Source organism: Schistocerca gregaria, chromosome 5, assembly GCF_023897955.1.
Source record: "Schistocerca gregaria isolate iqSchGreg1 chromosome 5, iqSchGreg1.2, whole genome shotgun sequence".
Lineage (NCBI taxonomy): Eukaryota > Metazoa > Arthropoda > Insecta > Orthoptera > Acrididae > Schistocerca > Schistocerca gregaria.
The window spans coordinates 358530694-358555713 of record NC_064924.1 but is presented as its reverse complement, the minus strand read 5'-3'; the positions used below and the strand labels follow the sequence as shown (position 1 = coordinate 358555713).

Here is a 25020-nt window from a genome sequence, read left to right as displayed (position 1 = left end):
TAATTAACGAATTCGTCGTTCATAGCACGGACGTTGGTTGAAAATAATAGTTCTCCATGTTTCTCGGTGACAAACGATTGCGAAGCGGCAGCGCGGAGGAATAGCGCTGTATTACGCACCGGAGCTCAAAAGGGTCAGTCCAAACAGACTCGAGACACTTGAGAGGTGGACCGCCCGTACGCGGCAGCCTTAAGACACGGCTATTACTATGCTCGCACCGAGGACCAGACATCAGTGGTGCCACTCTCGTTGTTTGTGTTGTTGCAGTACGAGCTACAGGTGGCGGCTCTGGACGGCTCCAACCTCGGCCTGGCCCGTGTACTGGTGCGCGTCGTCGACGTCAACGACTGCGCGCCGGTTTTCGAGAGGCCCGCTTACCGCGCCCAGGTCACCGAGGAGGACGACCGAGGGCTGCCCAAACGTGTGCTTCAGGTACGCCTCACCTTACTTACTAAGTAGCTGTACTCGGCTTCACGAAAGTATTCATATTCAAAATTACTGTCGCCTCGTAATAAACGTTGTCAGCTTTTCACCGCCTACAAACACGTAATGAGTCTTCTGTTTAAAGCTCCATTTAATAATCCCGTCATTATTCTAGACCTTCAAAGGCGCCTGTTGAGTGGCCACGTTCAAAATTCATTCACATTCTTTCTTTATCTGGCGCAGTAGTAGCCTATCTGCAAATACTTTGTAAAGATACTTGTGTAACTAGCATCGACCGCAGACAAGCGTTATCTTTGGGGTGTCTCTCTGCGACGCTTGGCACAGCTCCGATCACGCGTCTCCGGGGAACTGGCCAACCAGCTCTTCTACGGTTGGAAGACGGGCAGCCAAATTGCTTACGAACAGACACACTTGTTCCGAGAGTCTCGTGGAGACAGCTGCCGGTGTTAGAAGCGGTCGCCCCGAGCTAGTTGCTTTCTTGCTGAGATTAATCATACGCAAAGGCATACAATTAAATTACTCATGAGATGACCACATGCTACTGCTAGATTTTCATTCGTTTGGTCCTGCTAGACCAAATAGGGCTCGCGGAACTAAATTGAGTATTCATACCCACGATTTTGCTGATATTTCTTTGCCAGCAGATGCGAACCTGGTTGGGGAGACGCACTTCTGTCACTTAACCCTAAACACTGCATAAGCATTTCAATCATTCTTTCTCTCAGTTTAATTTAATTAATGATTTCCTGTGAGTGGTGTATGAAAGTGTTTTCACGAGGTGATATTATGCCCTGATTGTTAGACCATGTATCTTTACCTTGCCAGAGACTGATGTGGATCATTATTTTTATAATTTTAGGGCAATTAATCATTTTAAATCAAATAAAAACATGTTATTTCTACTTTCCTGAGTCATTTATTTATTGTTTAAGTGTGAATTGCCAACACCTTCTGTGCACCGCAATTTCGTGACCATGTGACAAGAAACGCATATTTCCACTCAGATTACTGTTGCAGTTGATGAATATCACTAAATATTTCACTTCTCACTTTTAGTAATGCAGGTGAATTTCTAATGCTTGGCATTGAAGGTTCCAAGGTAGGTCCTGCCGATGACTGCTCTTTAGGGTGACGCTGTGGCTGGTGCTACATAAGCATATTTATTCATGTCTCTCATTTCAAATATAGTATTACCGTGTGATATTAGCTAACGGTAAGCAATTCATTCTCAATTTTTTTCGAGCTAAGTAAATATTCCTATTGCTAGTAGTTCTGTGTTTCGTGTTTGACGATTGTGACTACCGTAATGGGTCCCCATACCACTGCATAGTGAAATACAATAAGTTGCTCAATACCTCATTTCTGATGTTATTGGTATCTGGTGTTTACTCATTCATGTTCCGCGTTATTCACGTTCTTATATTGTGTCTGATATCTTTTCATTGCGAATTTAATGTAGGTGTGTGCTGCTCATGTACAGGGTTGGCTCGAGAAGATTTTTTCACAAAACCGACTTCTCGTTTGGCCCCCTTCCTCCCTGCTGCTTTTCCGTCGTACAGGTTCTACCGAATCAGATTTCGCTACTGACTGTGACGTGCAGTATAAAGGGTGGTCAGAAACTGCCTGCAGCGCTTTTAAACGTGTTACAGGGCACTTTGTGGAAACTGTTAAGAAAAAATTCGATTCATTAGTGAGTTAATTAGCTTTGAAGTTGCCAGTCAGGCAACTGAGCGCGCAAATTCAAGCGGCCCGCCACAGACGGTATCGCCATCGTGTTCTCCCACATAGCAAAGTCCTTACCGTAGCATCAAATAAAATAAAAGTATTCACAAAGTATGGAGAATATACTTTAAACGAAAATATGGAACCTGTGATAGCGAAAGAAAGTCGTTCAACTTTGTCAGTATATTTTACTGTCGACTGTGTAATGTATTATACTACGACGGCAGTACAAGTTTTGTTGATGACGTCCGTTCTAGTTACTGGGACATCTGACTTCTCATCTAATCAACACATATACTAGCTAAGCGTAGATAAGACGTGGCTCAGATTCCAAGAAACAGTATTGAGAACGTTTGAGAAATTCATACCAGGTAAATTAATAAGAGACGGAACAGGTCTCCCAACGGTACACAAAACAGATTTTTGTATATCCATCTTTGTGACTGGAAAATGGTGTCATTTATTGTAGGGCTGCCAGTTTCGGTGCTTTAGTGCACCATCTTCAGTCCTTAGCTAATGCCGAGAGGGTTATCACCAACCGTATTCATAGTGCATCAGTGGCCAACATTTATAACTGGTTCCCGCAGACAAGTACAACTTTTATTGGTGATGTCCGATCTAGTACTGTTACATCTAACTTCTCAACTACTCAACCCACACGCATACTAAGCTTAGTACGCAGAGTACCTGTAACCGCGATGTTGTCTCACCAACCATCAACTACGATAACTGACGGTTGAAGGGACAACATCATGGTTACAGGTAGTCTGCGTAAACCAGTTATAGAAGTTGGCCACAGATCCATCGTGTATACGGATAATGTTAACCCACTCTACATCAGATAAAGCCCGAAGATGGTGCACTGATGCACTGAAACTAGTACGACGACGGTAGGTGTTTCATTTTATTACACAAAACAGGTCAGAAAACTGTGTAGAAGGAACTAAAAAGCATCAAGATTTAAAAGGAAAGAAAATGTCCAAGATTGGTGATGCTATACTGAAACTCTAGATTTAGCGCATACTTCACTGCAAGATGCTTTTAATAGTTTCCACAATGACACTGTTTCGAAATCTTGCAGCAGATCCAAAGAGCTTCTTGTTTCATGTAATGCACACTATTGGCAACACTCAATCAACGATATGTTCACTGAGCAATAGCAGTGGTGACGTTATCAACGACAGTGCTATTAAGTGAGTAAACATGGTTTCCCAAAATTCCTTGCCCGCACCTCGTGGTCGGGCGGTAGCGTTCTCGCTTCCCACGCCCGGGTTCCCGGGTTCGATTCCCGGCGGGGTCAGGGATTTTCTCTGCCTCGTGATGGCTGGGTGTTGTGTGATGTCCTTAGGTTAGTTAGGTTTAAGTAGTTCTAAGTTCTAGGGGACTGATGACCACCGATGTTAAGTCCCATAGTGCTCAGAGCCATTTGAACCATATTTTTGAACCAAAATTCCTTAGTACATGCAAGATTTGAAAGCTGAAGGTAGACTGTTGCATTTTCACATCTTACGGTGCACATTGAGTACTGAATAATTCAGACGCACTACTCATGTCTCAAGTTCGTTTTTGTTCACTGTTTTGGACTGGCACCGGGAGAGGTAAGAGAATTTATTTACAACATTTAAATTATTCACTGCAGTCTACAACAACACTAAATTCTCAACATGAGTGCAAAGAATATGTTCACTTGACGTTGACCTAATAACCCAAAAGTCAGTAGATCACCAAATAAAAAATATTCTGCAGGCTTTCAGGAATGAATTGCAATTTAATACTGTTGTAGTGTTTTGTCAAAAAATGGTTCAAATGGCTCTGAGCACTATGGGACTCAACTGCTGTGGTCATTAGTCCCCTAGAACTTAGAACTACTTAAACGTAACTAACCTAAGGACATCACACACATCCATGCCTGAGGCAGGATTCGAACCTGCGACCGTAGCAGTCGCACGGTTCCGGACTGCGCGCCTCGAACCGCGAGACCACCACGGCCGGCTGTTCTGTCAAGAACTGACGGAAAATTCAGTTAATGTTTAACTGTAGATTTTACAGCATACAAAAAAGTTAACCATTTTTCGCCAAAAGTGCTGACATCGAACTGACAATGAAATCATGTACTCTGAATCAATGAAATTATGTACTCTGAATCACAATCTGTCGTATTTATAGCAAGGTCAAATGTTTAATGCGGGGCTACCAAAAGCGCTCATATTACACTGACAACAAGTTGCTTACCACACTGGAAGCTTCCACGACATCGCATGAAGTCACAGTTGCGACCGTTACCAGAACCCAGATAATCCAGAGAAACGATCCCGCAGGAATGGCGCGATGTGGTACGTGGCAACAGCAAGCGTCTTCCGCAGAATCGAGATAGCAAATAGAAATGACGTTCTCACCTGAAGCGGCTGCCGCTACCGGCAGTCACTGACAGATCGGAGCTATAGATGGGGAACCAATTGAACACACTTAATAACTGGCACTTCACTCTGATGTAAATACACCATTATGCCTCAGATGTGAGAACTAGCCCTCCATGAACCATGGACCTTGCCGTTGGTCGGGAGGCTTGCGTAAGAAACAGATGCACTCCAAAAACATACGTTTTTCACATTAGGTGCATTTTTCTGCCACCTACTGCCAAGTACTCCATATCAGCGTCGTCAGTAGTCATTGAGCATCTTGAGAGAGCAGAATAGGGCGCTCCGTGGAACTCACGGACTTCGAACATGGTCAGATAATTGGGTGTCACTTGTGTCATACGTCTGCACACGAGATTTCCGCACTCCTAAACATCCCTAGGACCACTGTTTCCGATGTGACAGTGGAGTAGAAACGTGAAGGGACACCTACAACACAAAAGCATACTGTCCGACCTCGTCTGTTGACTGACAGAGACTGCCGACAGTTGAAGAAGGTTTTAATACGCAACAGACAGACATGTGTCCAGACCATCACACAGGAATTACAAACTGCATCAGGATTCACTGCAAGTATTATGACAGTTAGGGGGGGGGGGGGGGGGGGAACTTGAATTTCATGTTCGAGCGGCTGCTAATACGCCACTCATCACGCCGGTAAATGCAAAACGACGCCTCGCTTTGTGTAACGAGCGTAAACATTGGACGATTGAACAGTAGAAAAACGTTGTGTTGAGTGACGAATCACAGTACACAATGTGGCGATCCGATGGCAGGGTGTGCGTATGGCGAATGCCCGGTGAACGTCATCTGTCAACGTGTGTAGGGCTAACAGTAAAATTCGGAGGCGTTGGTGTTATGGTGTTTGTCATGGAGCGGGCTTACACCCCTTGTTGTGTTGCGTGGCACTATCACAGCACATCCCTGCATTGATGTTTTAAGCACCTTCTTGCTTCCCACTGTTGAAGAGCGATTCGGGAATGGTGATTGCATCATTCAGCACCATTGAGCACCTGCTCATAATGCACAGCATGCGACGGAGTGGTTACACAACAATAACATCGCTCTAATGAACCGGCCTGTACAGGGTCCTGACATGAATCCTAAAGAACACCTTTGGGATGTTTTGGAACGCCGACTTCGTGCCAGGCCTCATCGACCGATATCGATAAGTCTCCTCTGTGCAGCACTGTGTGAAGAATAGGCTGCCATTCCCCAGGAAACTTTCCAGCACTTGATTGACCATATGCCTGCGAGACTGGAAGCTGTCATCTAGGCTAAGGGTAGGTCAACACCATATGGAATGCCAGCATTACCGATGGAGGGCACCACGAACTTGGAAGTCATGTTCAGCCAGGTGTCCGGATGCTTTTGATCACATAGTGTAGCTGGGCAGCCACAACGGAGGGGTATCTGTTGAGAGGCCAGACAAACGTGTGGTTCCTGAAGAGGGTAGCTGCCTTTTCAGTAGTTACAAGGGCGACAGCCTGGATGATTAGCTGATATTGCCTTGTAACACCAACCAAAACGGCCTTGCTGTGTCGGTAGTGCGAACGGCTGAAAGTAAGGGAAAGCTACAGCCATAATATTTCCTTAGGGCATGCAGCTGTACTGTGTGGTTAAATGGTGATGGCATTCTCTTGAGTAAAATATTCCGGAGATAAAATAGTCCTCCATTCGGATCTCCGGGCGGGAACCACTCAGGAGGACGTCAACATCAGGAGAACAATACTGGTGTTCTACATATCGAAGCGTGGAATATCAGATCCCTTAATCGGGCAGCTATGTCAGAAAATTTAAAAAGGGAAATGGGTAGGTTAAAGTTAGATATAGTGGGAGTTATTGAAGTTCGGTGTTTGGAGTGACGAGACGTCTGGTCAGGTGAATGTAGAATTATAAATACAAAATCAAACAGGTGTAATGCAGGAGTAGGTTTAATAATGAGTAAAACAATAAGAATACGGACAAGCTACTATTAACAGCATAATGAACGCATTGTTGTAGCCAGGACTGACATAAAGCACCTACCCACCACAGTAGAACAAGCTTATATGCCAACTAGATCCGCACATAGTACACGCAATGTAATGTATAAAATCTTGTCAGGCTTCCATCCACACAAGGAGTTCAAAATTCCGCGACCTACCGACCAAGCCTTGGCCGTTGCCCCACCAGTATATAGCTGCAAAGCTGGCTGTCAAGTCACTAGTGCTCTTTTCCTCCTTGCCAAATGTGGCGATATTTTCCTGCTACATCAGTCGTGCTCGCTTCAGTCTCACAATGGCTGGGTCCCAGACTGTGGTGAGCTACAAACCACCGTCCCTATTGATGGTCTTTTCAGATATTTTTACTTTAGTAGCTTCCTTTATCACGCTACCAAAAAAAACCTTCGTCCCATAATGAGACATGTTTCATCGAAAACAATTCGGTGCTAATTTTCTAAGGTCTGTACTGCCGTGACTGATTTCTCAGTGTAGCACAGACATAAACATCACCCATATTGTGTCCAATGTTGCTCCACAGAAGAAACATTTTGGCCGACCTGGTATGAGCCACAATGACACAGCAAGCCTCATGAACTGCCGTATTTTTGCTGGGGCCTTAACACTAATGGAATGTTGTGTCCATTCAAGAGCTGGCGCATCTTCCCAACCACTGTGCAACAGAAAGAGAAAATCGTAATTTTCTTGCTGTCCTCTTAGCAGTGTTTTCCCTGTCTCACCAGAAATAGTCTGTCACACCTGGCAGTAATTGCAGACACTTTCACAAAAAAATCTCTGGAGATATCTTAGTTCTAGTTACCAGAGTCTAAGACGACTTCAAGTCAGTTTACGAGGGTGTTCAAAATTCCACACTAGAGGGTAGTGTCTGAAAGCGTGTGGATACCGATCCATGTGTGTTTCCTGTGCCTGAGGTGCACATTGGTTTTCCTGCAAACGTGGTCATCAAGAAAGAGCCATGCTCAATCTATCTCTATTTCCGTCACAAACCTAACGTGGTCGTGAATAATGTTCAAATGTTCTAAGAACTGGAGACGTCGTTGCAAGAAACGGAAAACTCAGAACTTTAGATTTTTCAGGAGGCACAAAAAACTAACATGAAAAATTCTAGACATGTTATCTCATGCAGCCACATATACAGGTTAAGGAAACGTGGAAAGGTTACTTTGTAAGAACAAAAGCTTTTTTTTTCTTGATTAGTCGGTCTTCTGACAGGTTTGATTTAGCCCTCCAAGAATTCCTCTCCTGTTCCAATCTCTTCATCTCAAAGTAGCACTTGTAACCTACGTCTTCAATTATTTCCTGGATGTATTAGAATCTCTCTCTTTCTCTACAATTTTTGCCCTTTACGACTGCCTCCAGTACCATGGAAACCATTCCCTGAGGTCTTAACAGACGTACTATCATCCTGTCCCTGCCCCTTGTCAGTGTTTCCCACACATTTCTTTCCTCTTAGATTATATGCAGAACTTCCTCATTCCTTACGGTATCAGTCCACCTGATTTTCAACATTCTTCTGTAGCAGACATCTCAAATGCTTCGATTGTCTTCTGTTACGGTTTCCCCACAGTCCATGTTTCACTACCGTACAGTGGTGCGCTCCAAACGTACATTCTCAGAAATTTCTTCCTACAATTAAGGCCTACTTTTGATACTAGTAGACTTCTCTTGACCAGGAACGCCCTTTTTGTCTGTGCTAGTCTGATTCTGATGTCCTCCTTGCCCCATCTGTCATTGGTTGTTTTGCTGCCTAGGTAGCAGAATTCCTTAACTTCGTCTACTTCGTGACCTTCAATCCTAAGGTTAGCTTCTCGCTGTTCTCATTTCTGCTACTTCTCTTTACTTTCGTCTTTCTTCGATTTACTTGTAATCTACATTCTTTACTCATTAGACTCTTCATTATATTCAGCAGATCATGTAACTCTTCATCCCTTTCACTGCGGACGGAAACTTCGTCAGCAAATCGTATCATTGATATCCTTTCACCTTAAATTTTAATCTCATTCCTGAAACTTTCTTTTATTTCCCTCATTGCTTCTTCTGTGTACAGATTGAACGGTAGGAGTGAAAAATACATCCCTTTTTTACACCTTCTTTAATCCGATTATTTCGTTCTTGGTCGTCCACTGTTATTATCCCTCTTGGCTCTTGTACATATTGTATTTTATTTGTCTCTCCCTATAGCTTACTCTTATTTTTCTCAGAATTTCCAACGTCTTGCACCATTTTACATTGTCTAACGCATTTTCTAGGTCGACAGATCCTATGAAAGTGTCTTCATTTTTCTTTAGTCTTGCCTCCATTATCAGCCGAAACGTCGGAATTGCCTCTGTGGATGATATTTTCCCGGAAGTCAGATGGTATAACGCCAGACTCATATTTTCTACACACCACCGGTTTTAGAAATTCTCCTGGCATTTGATCCACACCTTTTGCCTTATTAGATTTAAGCCCTCCAAAGCTCTCTTAAATTCCAATATTGGACTCCCTGTCTCTTCTAAATTGACTCCTGCTTCTACTTACATCACATCAGACAAAATCTCCCCCTCATAGAGACCTTCATTTTTCACGCAGTCATTTCGTCTTAGCTTCCCTGCACTTCCTGTTTATTTCATTCCTCATTGAATTGTATTTCTGTATTACTGAATTTTCCGGAACATTTTTGTACTACTTTCTTTCATCGATCAACTGAAGAATTTCTTCTGTTAGCCACTGTTTCTTCACAGTTACCTTCTTCGTACCTACATTTTTCCTTTCCAACTTCTGTAACTGCTATTTTTAGAGATGTCCATTCCTCTTCGACTGTACTGTCTACTTTGCTATTTGTAATTGCTGTATCTACAGTCTTAGAGAACTTCAAGCGTCTCTCGTCATTCCTTAGTACTTCCGTGTCCCACATCTTTGCGTATGATTCTTCCTGACTAATGTCTTACACTTCAGCCTATTCGTCATCACTACTATGTTGTGATCTGAGTCTGTGTCTGCTCCTGGATACGCCCTCAAATCCAGTATCTGTTTTGTGAATCTCTGCCTGACCATGACGTGATCTAATTGAAATTTCCCCGCATTACCCGCCCTTTTAAATGTACACCTTCTCCTCGTGTGATTCTTGAGCACACTATTCGCTGTTACTAGCTGAAATGAACTACAGAACTCAATTAATCTTTGTCCTCTCTCATTCCTTGTACCAATCTCATATTCTCCTGTAAGCTTTTCTTCAGCTCCTTACCTTACGACTGCATCCCAGTCCCTCATGACTAAGAGTTTCATCTCCATTTACCTACTGTATTACCCTTTCAGTATCCTCGTATACTTTCTGTATCTCTTCATCTTCAGTATACAACATCAGCATTTATACGTTACTTAACGTTGTCTGTGTTGGATTTCCGTGGATTCTGATAAGAACAACACTATCACTGAACTGTTCACGGTAACACACTCTCCGCCCTACCTCGCTATTCATAACGAATCCTACTCTCGTTTTCTTCTACTGTTCATATTACCCAATACTCATCTAACCAGAAAACCTTGTCTTCTTTCCATTTTACTTCACTGACCCCTACTATATCTAGATCGAGCCTTTGCATTTCGCTTTTCAGATTTTTTAGCATCTCTACCACGTTCGAGCTTCTGACATTCCACGCCCATTTTTTTTCCTTTACACAGCATTTAAAAAAATGTTTACGGAGAGAATTGGTGTTAATTCCCTTATTTCATCGAGAGCTTCCATTCTTCCAGTTTTCCAGGTACATAGGGCCAAGCGATGAAAGTGTCGTCGACGTAACGACAAAAACGACTTGTCTTAGGTGGAGCCGCAGCCAAGGTTATATCTTCAAATTTTTGCATAAGAACTTTGGCTATGGATAAAGTTAATGCACTTCCAATTGCCAAACCGTCCAATTGGTCGAAATTCTGGCCACCATGTAGCAAATATGACGATGTCAAAGTATACATAACGAATCCCGTAATTGTACTATCAAATAATTGGGAGAGGACATCTATACAGTATGCGACAGAAACACATGTAACCAGTGAGACCACATGAAAACTGACCACTGTATCACCGAGCCCAAGACACAGATGTTTAATTTCCTTTTTTTTTACGTAACTTGGGAGAACACATGACAACTGACCATTACGTCACCTTGCGCAAGACACAGGTGTTTAATTTCTTTTTCTTACTAAATCGACGATGTTTTTGTTGTGATGCACACAGTGACACACACGTGGTGTAAGGTGTAGGTGTTTTGTCAGCCTCTAAATTGATGACCCAGTGGTGTTCACAATGGGGTGAAGAGGAGAATCTGTTATTTGAATCTTCAGTACCGCTACACCATAATTTGTCTCGGCAGCCGAAACCTCTTTCAATAATGACTGTTTCAGGATCTCTGATGGTTACTGATTATTCTTGACGCTATGTACCTTGGTAGTTTCCAATAGGTGTATTTCTCAAGTACCAACTGATTTTTGGCATCGTAGTCAACTTTATTCAGAAGGACCATGATGATGGGATCATTTCGGAGTGCATTAAATCTGTTGCGTTCAGCCCAACTCAAGTTAGAGGGTGGTGGTTTAGGTGACGAATTTTGTCAACTCACTCACTAGGCATCCTGCGGATTGCTTGAAAACCTCACTTATAACATAACAGGTAGGGATACTCCAAGGCACATCCATGTCAAAATGGCATCCTCATCGATATCCCTCTCTATATCGCACTTTTATTTATTTATTTAATCGTATGGCTAGGGCCTCGGGCATTTCAGTTCATTCTGTTGATTTTCGTTCTGCACCGTGTTATTGTTGACACAACAGAATAAATTTCCCTTTTGTTTGTGCTCTGCTTCTGCGATGATACCTGTTGTGCTGTACTGGTCACGCCGATCCACTTCCAACCTACTTCTGAGAGAACCTCTCCACTTGTGGATGAACAACTGGTAGATGTACTGTCTGCCGTTGCTCCGCAGTGCGTACTGCTTAGCCGACGTAATAGCAGCCATGCTGCCATATGTTTTTACTCCTGCAGATTCTTAAAATTTCGTTAGCACAGTAACTATGACAAACAACGGAAAGAATTGCAGTCCGTCATCGAGTGAAGATGTTACGCTATAAGATGCGAAAAGAGCAATTTCTTGTACTGAACAGACTATTAGAAAAAAAAGTCGGATGAGAAATATTTCATAGTGTCCAGCACATCCTCTCCAGCACGTCATCATTAATTCCCATCATACGGGCACAGCTGATACCACATCCAGTGCGTTCTATGAGTAGGTACGTGAAATTCCCTTGCGTCAAGCGGCAGTCAGCATGCAAAAAAGTTCGAAATGAGCAGAACCAGAACGTTACCTTTGAGGCGCCCTGGCGCAAACGATGTCTCCATGGCAACTAACTTTTCAGCACTGAAAGCCCTAGTGGGTACTGGCCTTTAGCAATGTACAACAGCCGAGACAAATTACAGGACTTATTGCTCCGTATACTCGGAAACGTTTATTGGCGAATGTAGATTTATATTCGGAAACGTTTATTGACGAAAAGCGGGTTATTCTCTGTACTGCTACAGATACATGTTCCGTCTAAATAACTCTTGCGAGCCTCGCTTTGACCCAGGAGACAGAGTTGTAATTGCCACTTTTTCTCCAGCAGTAGTCAGTGTGTCCAGCCAGTTTCTAACATACCTCAGGTTTCCACTGCAATAAATGGAATTAACTGCCCTTTGCAAGACTTCAAACAGAACATATAGTTGTCACCGAACACTATCTCTAAATAACTCATGTTTCCACGTTCTGATATGTGGCATCTACATTTTAGCATCTGCTTGCTCAGTAAGTCACATCTTCTCTCATAAAAACTGGGAAACAGGTAGAACTCTACACCCACGCGTGGGAAACGCACTTCCCAACTCTTTTAGTCACGCGTAGCAAAAGAACATTTCCACATCTAAATTAAAAGCTTATCTTGGCACAGCTGTAGGCGGCTCAGCCGGCCGGATTGGCAGAGCGGTTCTAGGCGCTATAGTCTGGAACCGCGAGACCGTTACGGTCGTTGGTTCGATTCCTGCCTCTGGCATGGATGTGTGTGATGTGCTTAGGTTAGTTATGTTTAAGTAGTTCTAAGTTCTGGGGGACTGATGACCTCAGAAGTTAAGTCCCATAGTGCTCAGAACCATTTGAACCATTTGTAGGCGGTTTCTTCTTGCGGGTATCGGTAGATATCTCCCTGTTGTAGCCAGTTTACTCGCTCGTCCATTACCCAATGTGCGTCGCGTCAAAACAGCGATAGTACAGCACGTGCAGCTCAGTTACAACTGCGGGCCGTGGTTTTCGTTAAAAGCGACGCGCTCCACATCCTACAGCTCAAAATGTTCGGCGATGCAGTGACAAGACACCAGCTGTTTTCGTAATAGGTGAGAAAGATTTGTCAGATACCTCTGATATCTATCTACCTTTCTTGGCTCTTCATTTGCTTTTGCACTTGATATCTCTTCGCGAGTGTTATAACCCTTTGGGAAAGAAGAGTGTCGATGTGTTCCTTAGGTTTCCATGATTAATTATGTGGACCGCAACATTACTCCTTTCCCAAGCCAGTACCTTGCGGTCTAGCCATGTGTTTATCATGTTTAGTTGAGACAGATGACTGCCTTGCATTAACTTATTCAATACGAGGAGCGCACCGGCACACTCCTCCAGTTCCTAGCCAGTGATGGAGGGCGTACTGGCAGGCACCCTCTGTCACTTTCCAAGTGTCAGGGAATGCCCGCGCACTTGCCGTCCCTGAGTGGGGACTGTGAACTGCGTTGCGGGCTTTCATAGTAGTCCAGTTGAAACGTACGAACTTCCGAATTAAAAATTCCTTTGAGGCAGTTTTTGCCCATATGTTTTTAGAATTTGAAATTAGGATTTTGATTAACAAAAAACAGCAGTTCATAATTCAAAAATTACGATTTAGTTGAGTCATAATCAAATCAGATAAACATATATCCTACAGTTTCAAAAACGCAGACATAAAATATTAGTGTGTCACATTTTTACGGTAATACTGAAAACAGTTTGCTTTGCATAACGCTGGCGTAACAGTACAGATAGGGCAATAACAGGAAGTTTCCTGCCTTTTCTGTCTACACAAACTCAGAAGCTGTTTCTAATTTTTCTACTTGTCCCCTCAGCCTTCCCAAATTCTGTGAGGAAATGATGAGAGACTCCTCTGATCCCAATTTTTTTTAAAGGTCGACTCATTGTTGGTGTCTGTGTAAAAGGAGAAGTAGGGATTTTATTACTGAATTACGAAGTCGTAAGTGTTTCTTATGCCTCTTTTTCTTATACTTTGTACACACGTTATAAAGGTATAAATGTAGAAAATGTGTACCGAGCTTGTTTGTCCATTTAAGACTCTTTCTGTGCTGATAATACGCCATCATTTGAATGAAATGGTCGACACTATCCACTGATTCGCTGTACTTCAGAAATATCTCCGGTTCCTGTATTACAATGCCTCGACGAGTCGTCTACGAACTATTTTACCAGGAAACTCTGAGCTAATTCTGAGCACTTCTCTTTTATCTCTCCAATTGAGTACACATATTCCTGTGCGCATCTACTACTTCCCCCTTTCTTTATTTTGAAATAACCACTTCTAATTGGTTAACTCTATGCTTTTCCCTGGCGGTTCCTGTAAAGTAGGTGTTCGTCAGAAGTAGTTCTTGGACGAGGCTGACACTGTTACAGAATTTTCCATAAATAATGAATGTACAACTCCCAAATCTCTACACATTAATTTATGGACAACTGAACTAGCTTGTCCTCTTCCACCAAGCTCTTGATCAGAGGTGTCCGTACATACAACAACCCTCAGGACTAACCCAGACAGCTCATTCAGTATATTAAGTTTAATTCCATAAGTGTGAGCATTGTTCTTTATATATTGTCGGAACATGAGTCTATCTCTTCAGAGAACCACAGATTCCTCTGGTGTCAAGTCTTTGTTGAGTAATATAAAACTGTCCATTGTCAACGAAAAATGCCTAAGAATTACCAAATTTTGTTCTGCCACTCAGGAAGTATAGGTTCACTGGGTACTGGATTCTTTGAAAAATGCAAAACTTACAACCTTACAAAAAAATCTGTCCCTGCCCATACCACGGTAATCCAAAGAGTGCAGCGCCAGTGTTGTAACAATAGGTCATTATGCTCAATCGAATGATTCTCATGCGGTAAAGTTAACCAAGAAACATCTCGAATTCTTTTACTTCAAGAAGCTCCCCTTTTTCCCCGACTGCTTCACGATGTGAGGTTATTCTGCCTAAATATTAGGCATAATGGTTTGTTTGTGTCACATTATGGTTAATGAGTTCATCGGCTAGTAAGAGGTTTAGAACGTCTAATGGGTTATTTAGATGAGTCGTGTCAATAGTCCAGTATTTATTTTAGAAAGTAGGTCAGTGCTGTTAGGGGCTTGTATGGTCCATTGTCTGTGGGGTCGGCTTGGGACGGCAAAGAGACACTTACGTGAGGTGCGACTCAGGTAATTGGAATTTTTCATCTTCATCTGAATGCTCGTCCAGCTCCACGTCATCATCGTCATTGATATTTTCCTGGATGTCCCCTTCACCAGCTTCTGCCAGAATCTGCAGAATTTGTAGTCAGTGAGGATTTCCGGAACACAGCGCTCCTTACTTTCCTCTTATTTGCTTAGAACTAAACAAAAATAAATGAACATACATGAAAGACCAGCTAGAAATTCGGACTTGTTTATTTCAAAATAAATTATGTTACTAAAGTCTGCTAAGTAAATTCAGAAGTAAGGGAGTCTAAAAAATATTTATTTTCCAGCCACATTTACAAAACTAATTAATATTATTCAGATAAAATGCGCACGACCTAAGAATAGAGCACAGATAGGAAACGAACACTTAGCCAGTGATTTTGTGACAGCTGCATTATTATTTGTTTGTCCATCAGAGTATTTGGTTAACTGCGAGCATAAACCGCCAAAGTTAAAAAAATAGAAAACTTTGACAAACCTTGTTGCTGCAGGAAACGTCTAAGGCGTAGAGGGGCCAGCGGAAGTACGCGGCGTCAGTGCTGACATCGAGGCGTGCCATCTGAGGAAGCCGGTGGAATGTTTTCAGAATCGCCTGGTCATCTATTACTTCCTCTAGTGCGAACCATTCTGAGTGAAAAATAAGTCTATACAGTAGGATGGAAAAATATTTATTGGAGATATTGCTGCCAAATGTTAAATCAATCAGAATAACATACATGCTCAGACAAGGAGTTACTAAAAATCTATTTGTTCCAGTAATCCACTATAATATGTGATTGTACATTGATTAGGTACCAAAAAATAATGATTTATTTTAGTATTCAAAATGACAATCGAATATAAATGCGCAAAATATTCGCCCTACTTATCTTAAGATTGCAGAGCTACTGCTGGCGAACTGCCTTGGATATCGGAAAGGGAAGACGTGCACGTGGTTCGCTAAGCTTTTCACAGTCACTGACAGATCACATCGATTTCAGCAGGGGACTGGCTTGGAGCAACGTAAACGTAAAAGTGAAAGGCTGCGAGCAGTCCGGTACGGCATCAGTCACTGCGATGGGGGTATGGGGAAGTGCGCCGATACGTCCTCCATCGCTGGCTCTGGATTGAAGTAACGTGCTGGCGCGTTCCTCGTATTCAGTGGGTTAATTTTAAATGATAGCTCTAGTTGGGTTTAGTTTCTTCCCCTCGTAATGTAAGTTCTTGTAAAATAAATGTAAATTAGCTCAATTCCTTTTACTATCATTTCGGTAGTTGGTACCCAGTGTCATGTTTAAGAGATGAAAATTCTGTTGTGCAAGCCATTGCGAGCATCAGCAATCCAACGTCACACATTACTGATGTCGATATATAATTACCGTACACAGCTTTCATACTTCTATGGATTTCAATTGCCGGCACATTTTCTGCGGTTAGAAACGCGATTACAGTACGCAGTTTCTCACGCACCAATGTAGTTACGTTAAAGTCCGCACAGGATAGGTGGAGGATGCGCAGTGACCAGTTTCCGGCCAAAGCGCAGTGCAGATTCATTTGTTTGTTTTGAAGGCCAGGCCAGCATCGTTGGCCCGCTTTCGGCCGGTGACCTCTGTGCTGCGATGGCAGAATCAATGCTCACCACCTGCAGTCTTTCTCAAACGATTTTACGGAAACTGTTCGCTAAAAAAAAAAAAAAAATATTATTGCGTTACTTATAGCTTATCTGTTACCTCCATGATGACATACCCATCATTTCGTTTATGGTCATAGTTATTGTGATACCTGCATGTAAGTAAAACAATGCTCGAAATTCGATCGCAATGAAAAATAAAGATCGCTATGATTTTGCGTTTGCTGCATGTTACATAATATGTTGCCGCATATGAAATTTAGCCAGCATATATAGGTTTTTGCACTTGGATGGACTCCATCTATCGCCAATCTCGTGAAAACTGATATGATGCAGCATATTCGTTTGCGTTCGCGTGCACTAGCGATAAAAAAAATGGCTCTAAGCACTATTGGACTTAACTTTGAACAATGTCTAGGTGCAGTACCTGTTACTGTGATGATATAGAAGGGCCCGATTTTTGGTCACGACACAGCCAGTCCATGGCCGACTTTCTGACAAGTAACCTGTGCTGGTTAGAACAACAACAATGCTTCAAATTAACTGTGGAATAAATGTTAAACAATTGGACAGTGTGTTAAAACAGTGACAGTGTCTGCTCCATACGTACCTGATTATTCTTCATGAGCTGTGAATTTTGTGGTTCGGTTTTACTGCTCGTAGATGTTCAGCAGTAAACTATTGTAGTAGTATGTCGAGTTTCGCCTGCTAACTATTAATGAGGCTTATCGAAGGTTACATAATAGTACACTGGCCATATAAATGTGTATTATTAGTGGGTTGTGAGCAGTGAAATTAAAGTACTGTAAAACGTAACTGTGCATCATTGAAAGTAGTCAGTGTCGGAATGCATAAACCCCGTTTTTCAGCCAGTGTAGCAAAGCACTACAACGACACCGAGGACGATCATCAATCGACGAACCGCCACAAGCCTTGTCGACTGATACGAAGATATAACTGAACACAGCAATATTCTTAGAGCAAAGAATGACCATGCTGTGGCAACTAACACAGGTATTTATTGTAATGCACATCTGCTGATATACATTTCAGTTTTAAGGGCTATGGAGTAACATGACACAACAGATCATCGATGCAAGTTTTAAAACCCTTCATTCTATATTTTTTATCTTCTATATCCTGTTTTCAAACATAAATTTGATCTGTCAATTATTCTTTTTGCGAAATACCAACCGACAGAATATATACACCGACGTCAATCTAAAATTACGTTTCTACAATGAAACAGTGGGAGCACTGACTCGATGTGATGACTGATCATGTTTCGGTTCCGCTTTTCCGCTTGTCACACAAAACCACTCCTTTTGTAAAAACGAGCTTTTCCTGGTAACAATTCATTTCGTAGTAGTGGTTAAAAAATGCCCACGACAGAGGCTCACAATAACAGTGAAGGATATCAGCGTTCTTATATCATTACACGGCCAATAGAAAATGGCTATTTCTAGCTTCAACGATACGATTAACTAAGGCTTTTGGTTACCATCCTCCAGGTAAGGAGAGTAAATTTGCGCAAGCGGCCACGCTTAACTTATAGCACTTGACTTGAGTATACCAGGAACACTGCAAAGTGAACTAACAGTAGATTAGGAGTTTCTTAACAGTAATAAGTATGGAATCACTTACGTCGGACTTCTTTTTTGTCAGCGATACGTCAAAGCTCTCGAGACCATTGGAGAGATGTCTTCACAGCACCGAATACTTCTTAGCGTCATATTCTTAGCACGTCTCTTGAAGACCATTGAGACAGCACCTACACTACCTTCTGGTGCTTTTTCTGTTGTAGAATGTGAAGATACTCACGATGAGACGGCTTATCAGTAAGTCTCATTTTGTCACGAACATGACAACGATTAAAATGATGTTGACTGTGCTCTTACAGTAGGTACTGGATAATCTTTTGGTGCTCTAGCATGCTCCATTTCAGTTACAGAGACCCCTATCATGTGAAGCATAAGTAAAACCTTTCCTCAAGTGAGTTAAATGTGAAGACTTGTACGTATATAATGGAAACCCTTTTTTAAAGATTGCTAAATACTCTGTTCTGTTATAGAACCAAAATAATGTGAAATTTGTATATGAAATCCTTGCTGCTGTCTGGTGATGGACTCATACTCGAACCTAGCTCCAGCGAAGTAAAGCATTCAACAAGCGTGGCTGGTTCCAGTTTATGTTTTTTGTTTTCAATGATATCTGCATATTCAACTTTGTCTAGTGCACCGACACCTCCTTTATTAAAAGGAATAAATCTGTAATCTGAGCAACTTTCTTCGTTGTAGCATTTCTGGTAACTAAGCGATGGCAGAAGGCAGTCGCTAGTTAGATCTATTACTTTTTCATTTCATTTGTGAGAAAGAGGTTATTAGCACACAAATATACTTCCATTTCTTCCCCTCGCCATTAGTACTTGAAGTTTCATCAGGCCATATTGTTGAGCGAGCGTTACTATCTACGGCAATTAGCACTCAAATTCCTCTCCTAAATCTTAAAATCTCGTCTAGTGTCTTGAAGTACCTCGTTTTATTTCCATCAGGTAGGAACTCCACGCACGAAATTCCTCTGCTCAGCTCTAGGACTACCGTGTCTTCATTTGACACTTGGTACAGCGTTATGAAATCTATTAATATGTTGTTAACGATCACTGCTGCTCTTTTCCTCATACATCCTACAAGCAATGCTGGGCAGTTTCTTTATACACCATCTAAGTTACTGTTTAAACACTATGATTCTTGGATAAATGTCATGCTTATCTTGAATCAGATTAAAGGTTCCGTAAGTTGTCGTGGTTCAGATTTACTTGCATGCGTTTAATGTGCTGTCGTGTTCACCTTATATCCTCCTCCCAAAGCACTGTCCATTCTGTTCAGCTACTCTTTCAGGTCTTTTGCTTTCTCTGATATGATTACAATGTCATCGGCAAAACTGAAGATTTTTACTTCTTCTCCCTGGACATTAATTCCCACTCCAACTTTTTTTGTTTCTTTTCCTGCTTGCTCGATGTACAGATTAAATAATTTTGGCCATAGTTTACAACCCTGTCTGACTCCTTTCTCAATCACTGCTTCCTTTCACTCCCATTAACTCCTATAACTGCCGTCTCGTTACTGCAGAAGGTGCAAGTAGTCTTTCGCTTCCTGTATTTTACTCATCCTACCTACAGAATTTCAGAGAGATTAGTCCAGTCAAAAATTTTAAAAGCTTTCTCTAAGTCTACAAATAGTATAAACATGGGTTACTTTCCTTAACCTACATCCTAAGCTAAATTATAGTCAGAACTGACTAGTGTTTTCCTACATTTTCCCGGAATCCAAACTGATCTTCTCCTGTGTCGGGTTAGAATTCGTTTTTCCAGTGCTCCATAAAGAATTCGTGTTAGTATTTGGAAACCATGACTTATTAAACTTCTAAGTCGGTAACATTCAAACCTGTCATCACCTGCTTCCCTCGGAATTGGAATTATTACATTCTTCTTGAAGTTAGTTACGTAGTTATTAATCTGGCTGAGAGTATTTAGTCTTCTTGTGTATCTTGCGCACCTACAATTTATTCAGAACTGATGACACACGTCAAAGCAAGTTTGTTTATAGTGATGTAATTTGATTTAATATTAATCATTTATGTTGAAAATAAGCTTAATTGCCGAGAAATCTTAAGATGTCTCGAAATTTCATGTTGGAGTTATAACTTTAAACTTTACTTCACTAAATACTTACGTACGTATTAGTGGGTGAGTTTTGTTATAAATGATAATGGTCGTTGTAAAGAGTATATAAAATACACTTGCTAACATCCAGGAAATCATTTTGGAAAAAGAGAAATAGTTTAACGTATAATATACGCGGTCTTTACGTGGTTGCGAACGGTCTACTGAAAAACATCGCATCACTATTTACGTCATTTGCAGACTAATAATGGTAGCTGTTATAAGTCATATGTTTTTGGGTTGGTTAGTACCTCCAAGTACTTGCGACAAGAGCAAGCCATTACGGCTTATTTGTTGCTGGGCAGCGGGTCAAGTGTTGAATTGTGGATTCGTGGATGGTAAACGGTTAGGCTGTATTGCAGTAAGACCGTGCAAACAGCTAAGATCTTAAACTTCGTGACGTGTTCGTGTGAAGCCAATTCGACGCAGAGAAAAACAACCAACACACTGACATGTGTACACATTAACGTGCCACACATAAAAATATACCCGTTACTCTTTGAATAAGGGGTGATCAAAAATTTCCGTTTCGAAGCCACACTAACCCCCTGGCCTACATGTCGGTACTTATACTGTATACCCGCATCGGAGTCGTGCTAATTTGCATATACGCTTCAGCAACGCCTCAAACGGAAGCCTTTGAATGGCCCCCTATAAATTTAAATGACAATAAGTCTTTTGTAAAGATGGCTGTCTGCAGCGCAGCCTCGTGCGAAAGTGAAAGTGGGCAAAAAACAATTCAGACAATAAGCGAATAGAAGCTTTTGAAATGTGACGTACATACGATGCTCAGTATTTCTTGGGTAGATCGAATAAGTACTGAGTGAGGAGATATCGAATCTAATTGGGAAAAAGGAAATTATGGCACGTCTTCACTAAAGGAAGGGATACGTTGATATCACATACCTTAAAATTTCAATGAATCTTCAGTTTAGTAGTAGAGGGAAGAGATGCGAAGGGGGGCTTGGGCGGTGGCGGCGGCGCCGGCCTTTGTGGCCGAACGGTTCAGGCCACTAGGGTCGCAGGTTCGAATCCTGCCTTTGGCATGGATGTGTGTGATGTCCTTAGGTTAGTTAGGTTTAAGTAGTTCTAAGTTCTAGGAGACTTATGACCTAAGATGTTGAGTTCCATAGTGCTCTGAGCCATTCAGAAATTCGTTTTTCTAACTATTCGTGTTCTTTAGCTGATGGGAAAAGTATTTTGACGCATCTTCGAAACTTTACATTCACCTAAACAACATTGTGTAACATAATTGTTAAAGTAATCTACACTGAGGTGAAAAAGATCATGGAAGGTCCCTTCAGAAATATTGAGCCATGCTGCTTCTGTAGCTGTCCTTAGTTGTGAAAGAGTTGCCGGTGCAGGACTTTGTCCACAAACTGACCTCCAGATAATGGCCTATAAATGCTCGATGGGACTCATGTCGAACAATCTAGGTTGTCAAATCATTCGCTCGAGTTGTCCCGAATGTTCTTCAATCCAATGGCGAACAATTCTGGCCCGGTGACATGGTGCATCGTCATCCATAACAATTCCATCGTTGTTTGCGAGCACGAAATCCATGAATGACTGAAAATGGCAGGACACAATCTTTTCAAGTCAATAATTGGTCCAGTAGGACCAGAGAACCCAATGATTTTCGTGTAAATACAGCCTACACCATTATGGAGCCACCACCATCTTGCACAGTGCTCCGTTGACAATTTGGCTCCATTGCCTTGTGGGATCTGCGTCATACTCGAACCCTACCATCAGCTCTTACCAATCGGGACTCTTATGACCAGGCCACGGTTCTCCAGACGTCTATAGTCTAACCTGTATGATCACGAGCCTGGGAACCGCGCTACAGGTGACGTCATAGTATCAGCAAAGGTACTCGCGTCGGTTTCTGCTGCCATAGCACATTAACGGCAAAATTCGCCGCACTGTTCTAATGGATGCGTTCCGTATACGTCGCACATTAATATCTGCGGCTATTTCACGGAGCACTGTTTGCACTGACAACTCTACGCAAACGCCGCTGCTCTCTGTCGTTAATTGAAGGCCGTCGGCCACTGTATTGTTCGTGGTGAGAAATCATGCTTGAAATGTGGTATTCTCGTTGCACTCTTGACACTGTTGATTCCCTAACGGTTTCCGAAATGGAATGTAGGATGCTTTTAGCTCCTACTACCATTCAGCGTTCAAATTCTGTTAATTCCTGTCATGCGATCATAATAACGTCGGAAACCATTTCACAGGAAGCAGCTGAGTACTAACGACAGCTTCGCCAACATGCTGCCCTGCTATACGTTGCGTACACGATACTACCACCATCTGTATATGAGCGTATCGCTATGCCGTGACTCTTGTCACCTCGCCGTAGAATGGGAAGGAAAATTCATAACATCTCTACTCTGTACGCACCACCATGTACTTCAGCGTTGCTTGCAGGTATTTCTGTAGATGTTCACGTAGAAATACGAGCAAAGCTGTGATGACGGGTGGTGAGTCGAGTTCCGTAGCTCAACCGGAAGAGCAATTGACCGCGAAAGGCACAGGTTCCCGGTACGAGTGCCAGGTCGACACACAGTTTTAATCCGCTACGAACATTTGTATCAGGTACTAGACTACGGCTCATGAGTAGGGTACTCGGAAAATGCGGTACGTATACGAAGGAGACTGCTTACAAAACAATCGCCGGACCTGTCCTAATACCGAAGTGTGCGGGACCTGTACGAAACAGGACTTACATGAGATACAAAACATATCAAAGAAGGGCAACATAACTGATTATGGGTACCTTTTACCCCCAGGAGTGTGACATGGAGATGCTGAAAAGCGTGACCTGACAGACGATCGAAGTTAGTCGTTAAAAATACACTACCGCAAAAGTCCACTTACAAAAGTTGAAGAACCGTTATTAAGAGAGGAATCTAGGAATATTCTATAACCTGTCTATGTACCTTAGGGGCCATGAAAACAAGATTTGACTAATTACACTCAGCACAGAATCGTTTAAGTAGTCATTCTTTCTCTGCACCACACCCGAGTGGAAAGAAAAGAAACCGCAATAAATGCTACAATACGCAGTACCTTTCGCAATTTCCATAGCATAGATTCCCCATCAGTCCCAGTAGATTTAACAGAGCGCACACAATTTAGAGATATTGCCCTGTAAAAATTTTGTAGCTACAGTGCAAGGCGCCCAATTCCATTCGGATAAAGATATCTGTGGCAGAAGATTAGCTTCTTGTTACCTTTATCTGGAGGGCCCTACCTCTGCCAAACGCAACAAATTTTTCTATTTTAAAAATTTCTTAACTCCAGAAAGTCATATTCTTGTTTCGTTTCATTCTGTTAATTTATAAGCAATCTTATTGATTGCATCACCCGCTTAACAAACGTTGTACATTTGAAAAAGAGATTTTTCTAAAATATATAAAATTCAGTTGAGGAGACTGTGTCAAACTAGTCGAAATGTTACATTGAGGCTTCCATGGCTTGCATGGGGTAGCTGTTTATAAAACACAATAGCAGATGTATGCATAAATTACATATAAAAGAGGTAAATTTATATTAAAACAGACAATTTTGAAGAAAATTATTTCTATAAGGTACGTGAGAGATATTTAGTTTTGTACTATAGCTACCAGAAAGGTACCAGCAAAGACGTTTACTGTCCTGCATTGTAAAATTAAATGTACAGGTGAATTAGAGAATTCTACCGTAACAAAAAAAGCTAAGAAAAGTATATAGGTGTTCTCAGAAAGCTGTTTAATACTGTTATGATCATAGACACAGATCCATGTCACTTCAGAAAATGAACGCCTCCCAGTTATATCATCAACGGAATCCCTGATTTTCCATCTACAGGAAATAACGTAGAAAAGAGCGTGCACACTCTTGCGCGTGGTTTCTGATGTGACATTTGGAAATTTTGTGATCGCTCATATCATAAGAGCGATCTAGGCATTCACTGGAATATTTTTTAGTCATGGGACTCCTGACTAGTCTGATGCAGCCAGTCACGGATTCCTCTCCTGTGTCAGCCTTTTCATCTCAAAAGAGAACCTATGTCCCCTCTCATTTGCTGGATGTATTCCATTCTGTCTTCCTCTACAGCTTTTACCCCCTAAATCTCCCTGTAGTGCCATGGAATTTATTCCCTGATGTCTTAATAGGTGTTCTATAATCCCGTCCCTTCTTCCTGTCAGGGTTTTTCCTATTTTTTTTTCTTCGAAGATTCTGCGGAGAAATTCCTCATTCCTTACCTTGTCAGTCCACCTAATTTTCAACATTCTTTTCTAGTACCGTATCTGAAATGCACTGATCCTCTTCTGTTCCGATTCTCCCGCAGCCCATGTTTCACTACCATACAATGCTATGCTCCAAACGTACATTCTCAAAAATTTCTTCTTCAAATCAAGGCCTTCCGTTCGTTGAAACCACGACATTTCTGGGCCCATGCTCGATAGGAATCTCTCTTCGTCCTCCCATGTGTCTTACCTGGCAGCCCGCTATACGCGGTCCCGCAATCTCCTACGTGCCCTCGATGGTATTTGCTGGGGTGCCGATCGAACAATCCTCCTC

At 42.0% G+C, this 25020-nt stretch overlaps 1 protein-coding gene across 1 annotated transcript in view; it reads left to right on the top strand.

Moving 5' to 3' along the window:
• Positions 1–25020, top strand: part of LOC126273342 (neural-cadherin-like) — a 597074-nt gene that overhangs the window by 114565 nt on the left and 457489 nt on the right. The window contains exon 3 of the mRNA XM_049976888.1: positions 268–432. Within this exon, the coding sequence (XP_049832845.1) occupies positions 268–432 (165 nt within the window). The remainder of the gene's footprint in view (positions 1–267; positions 433–25020) is intronic.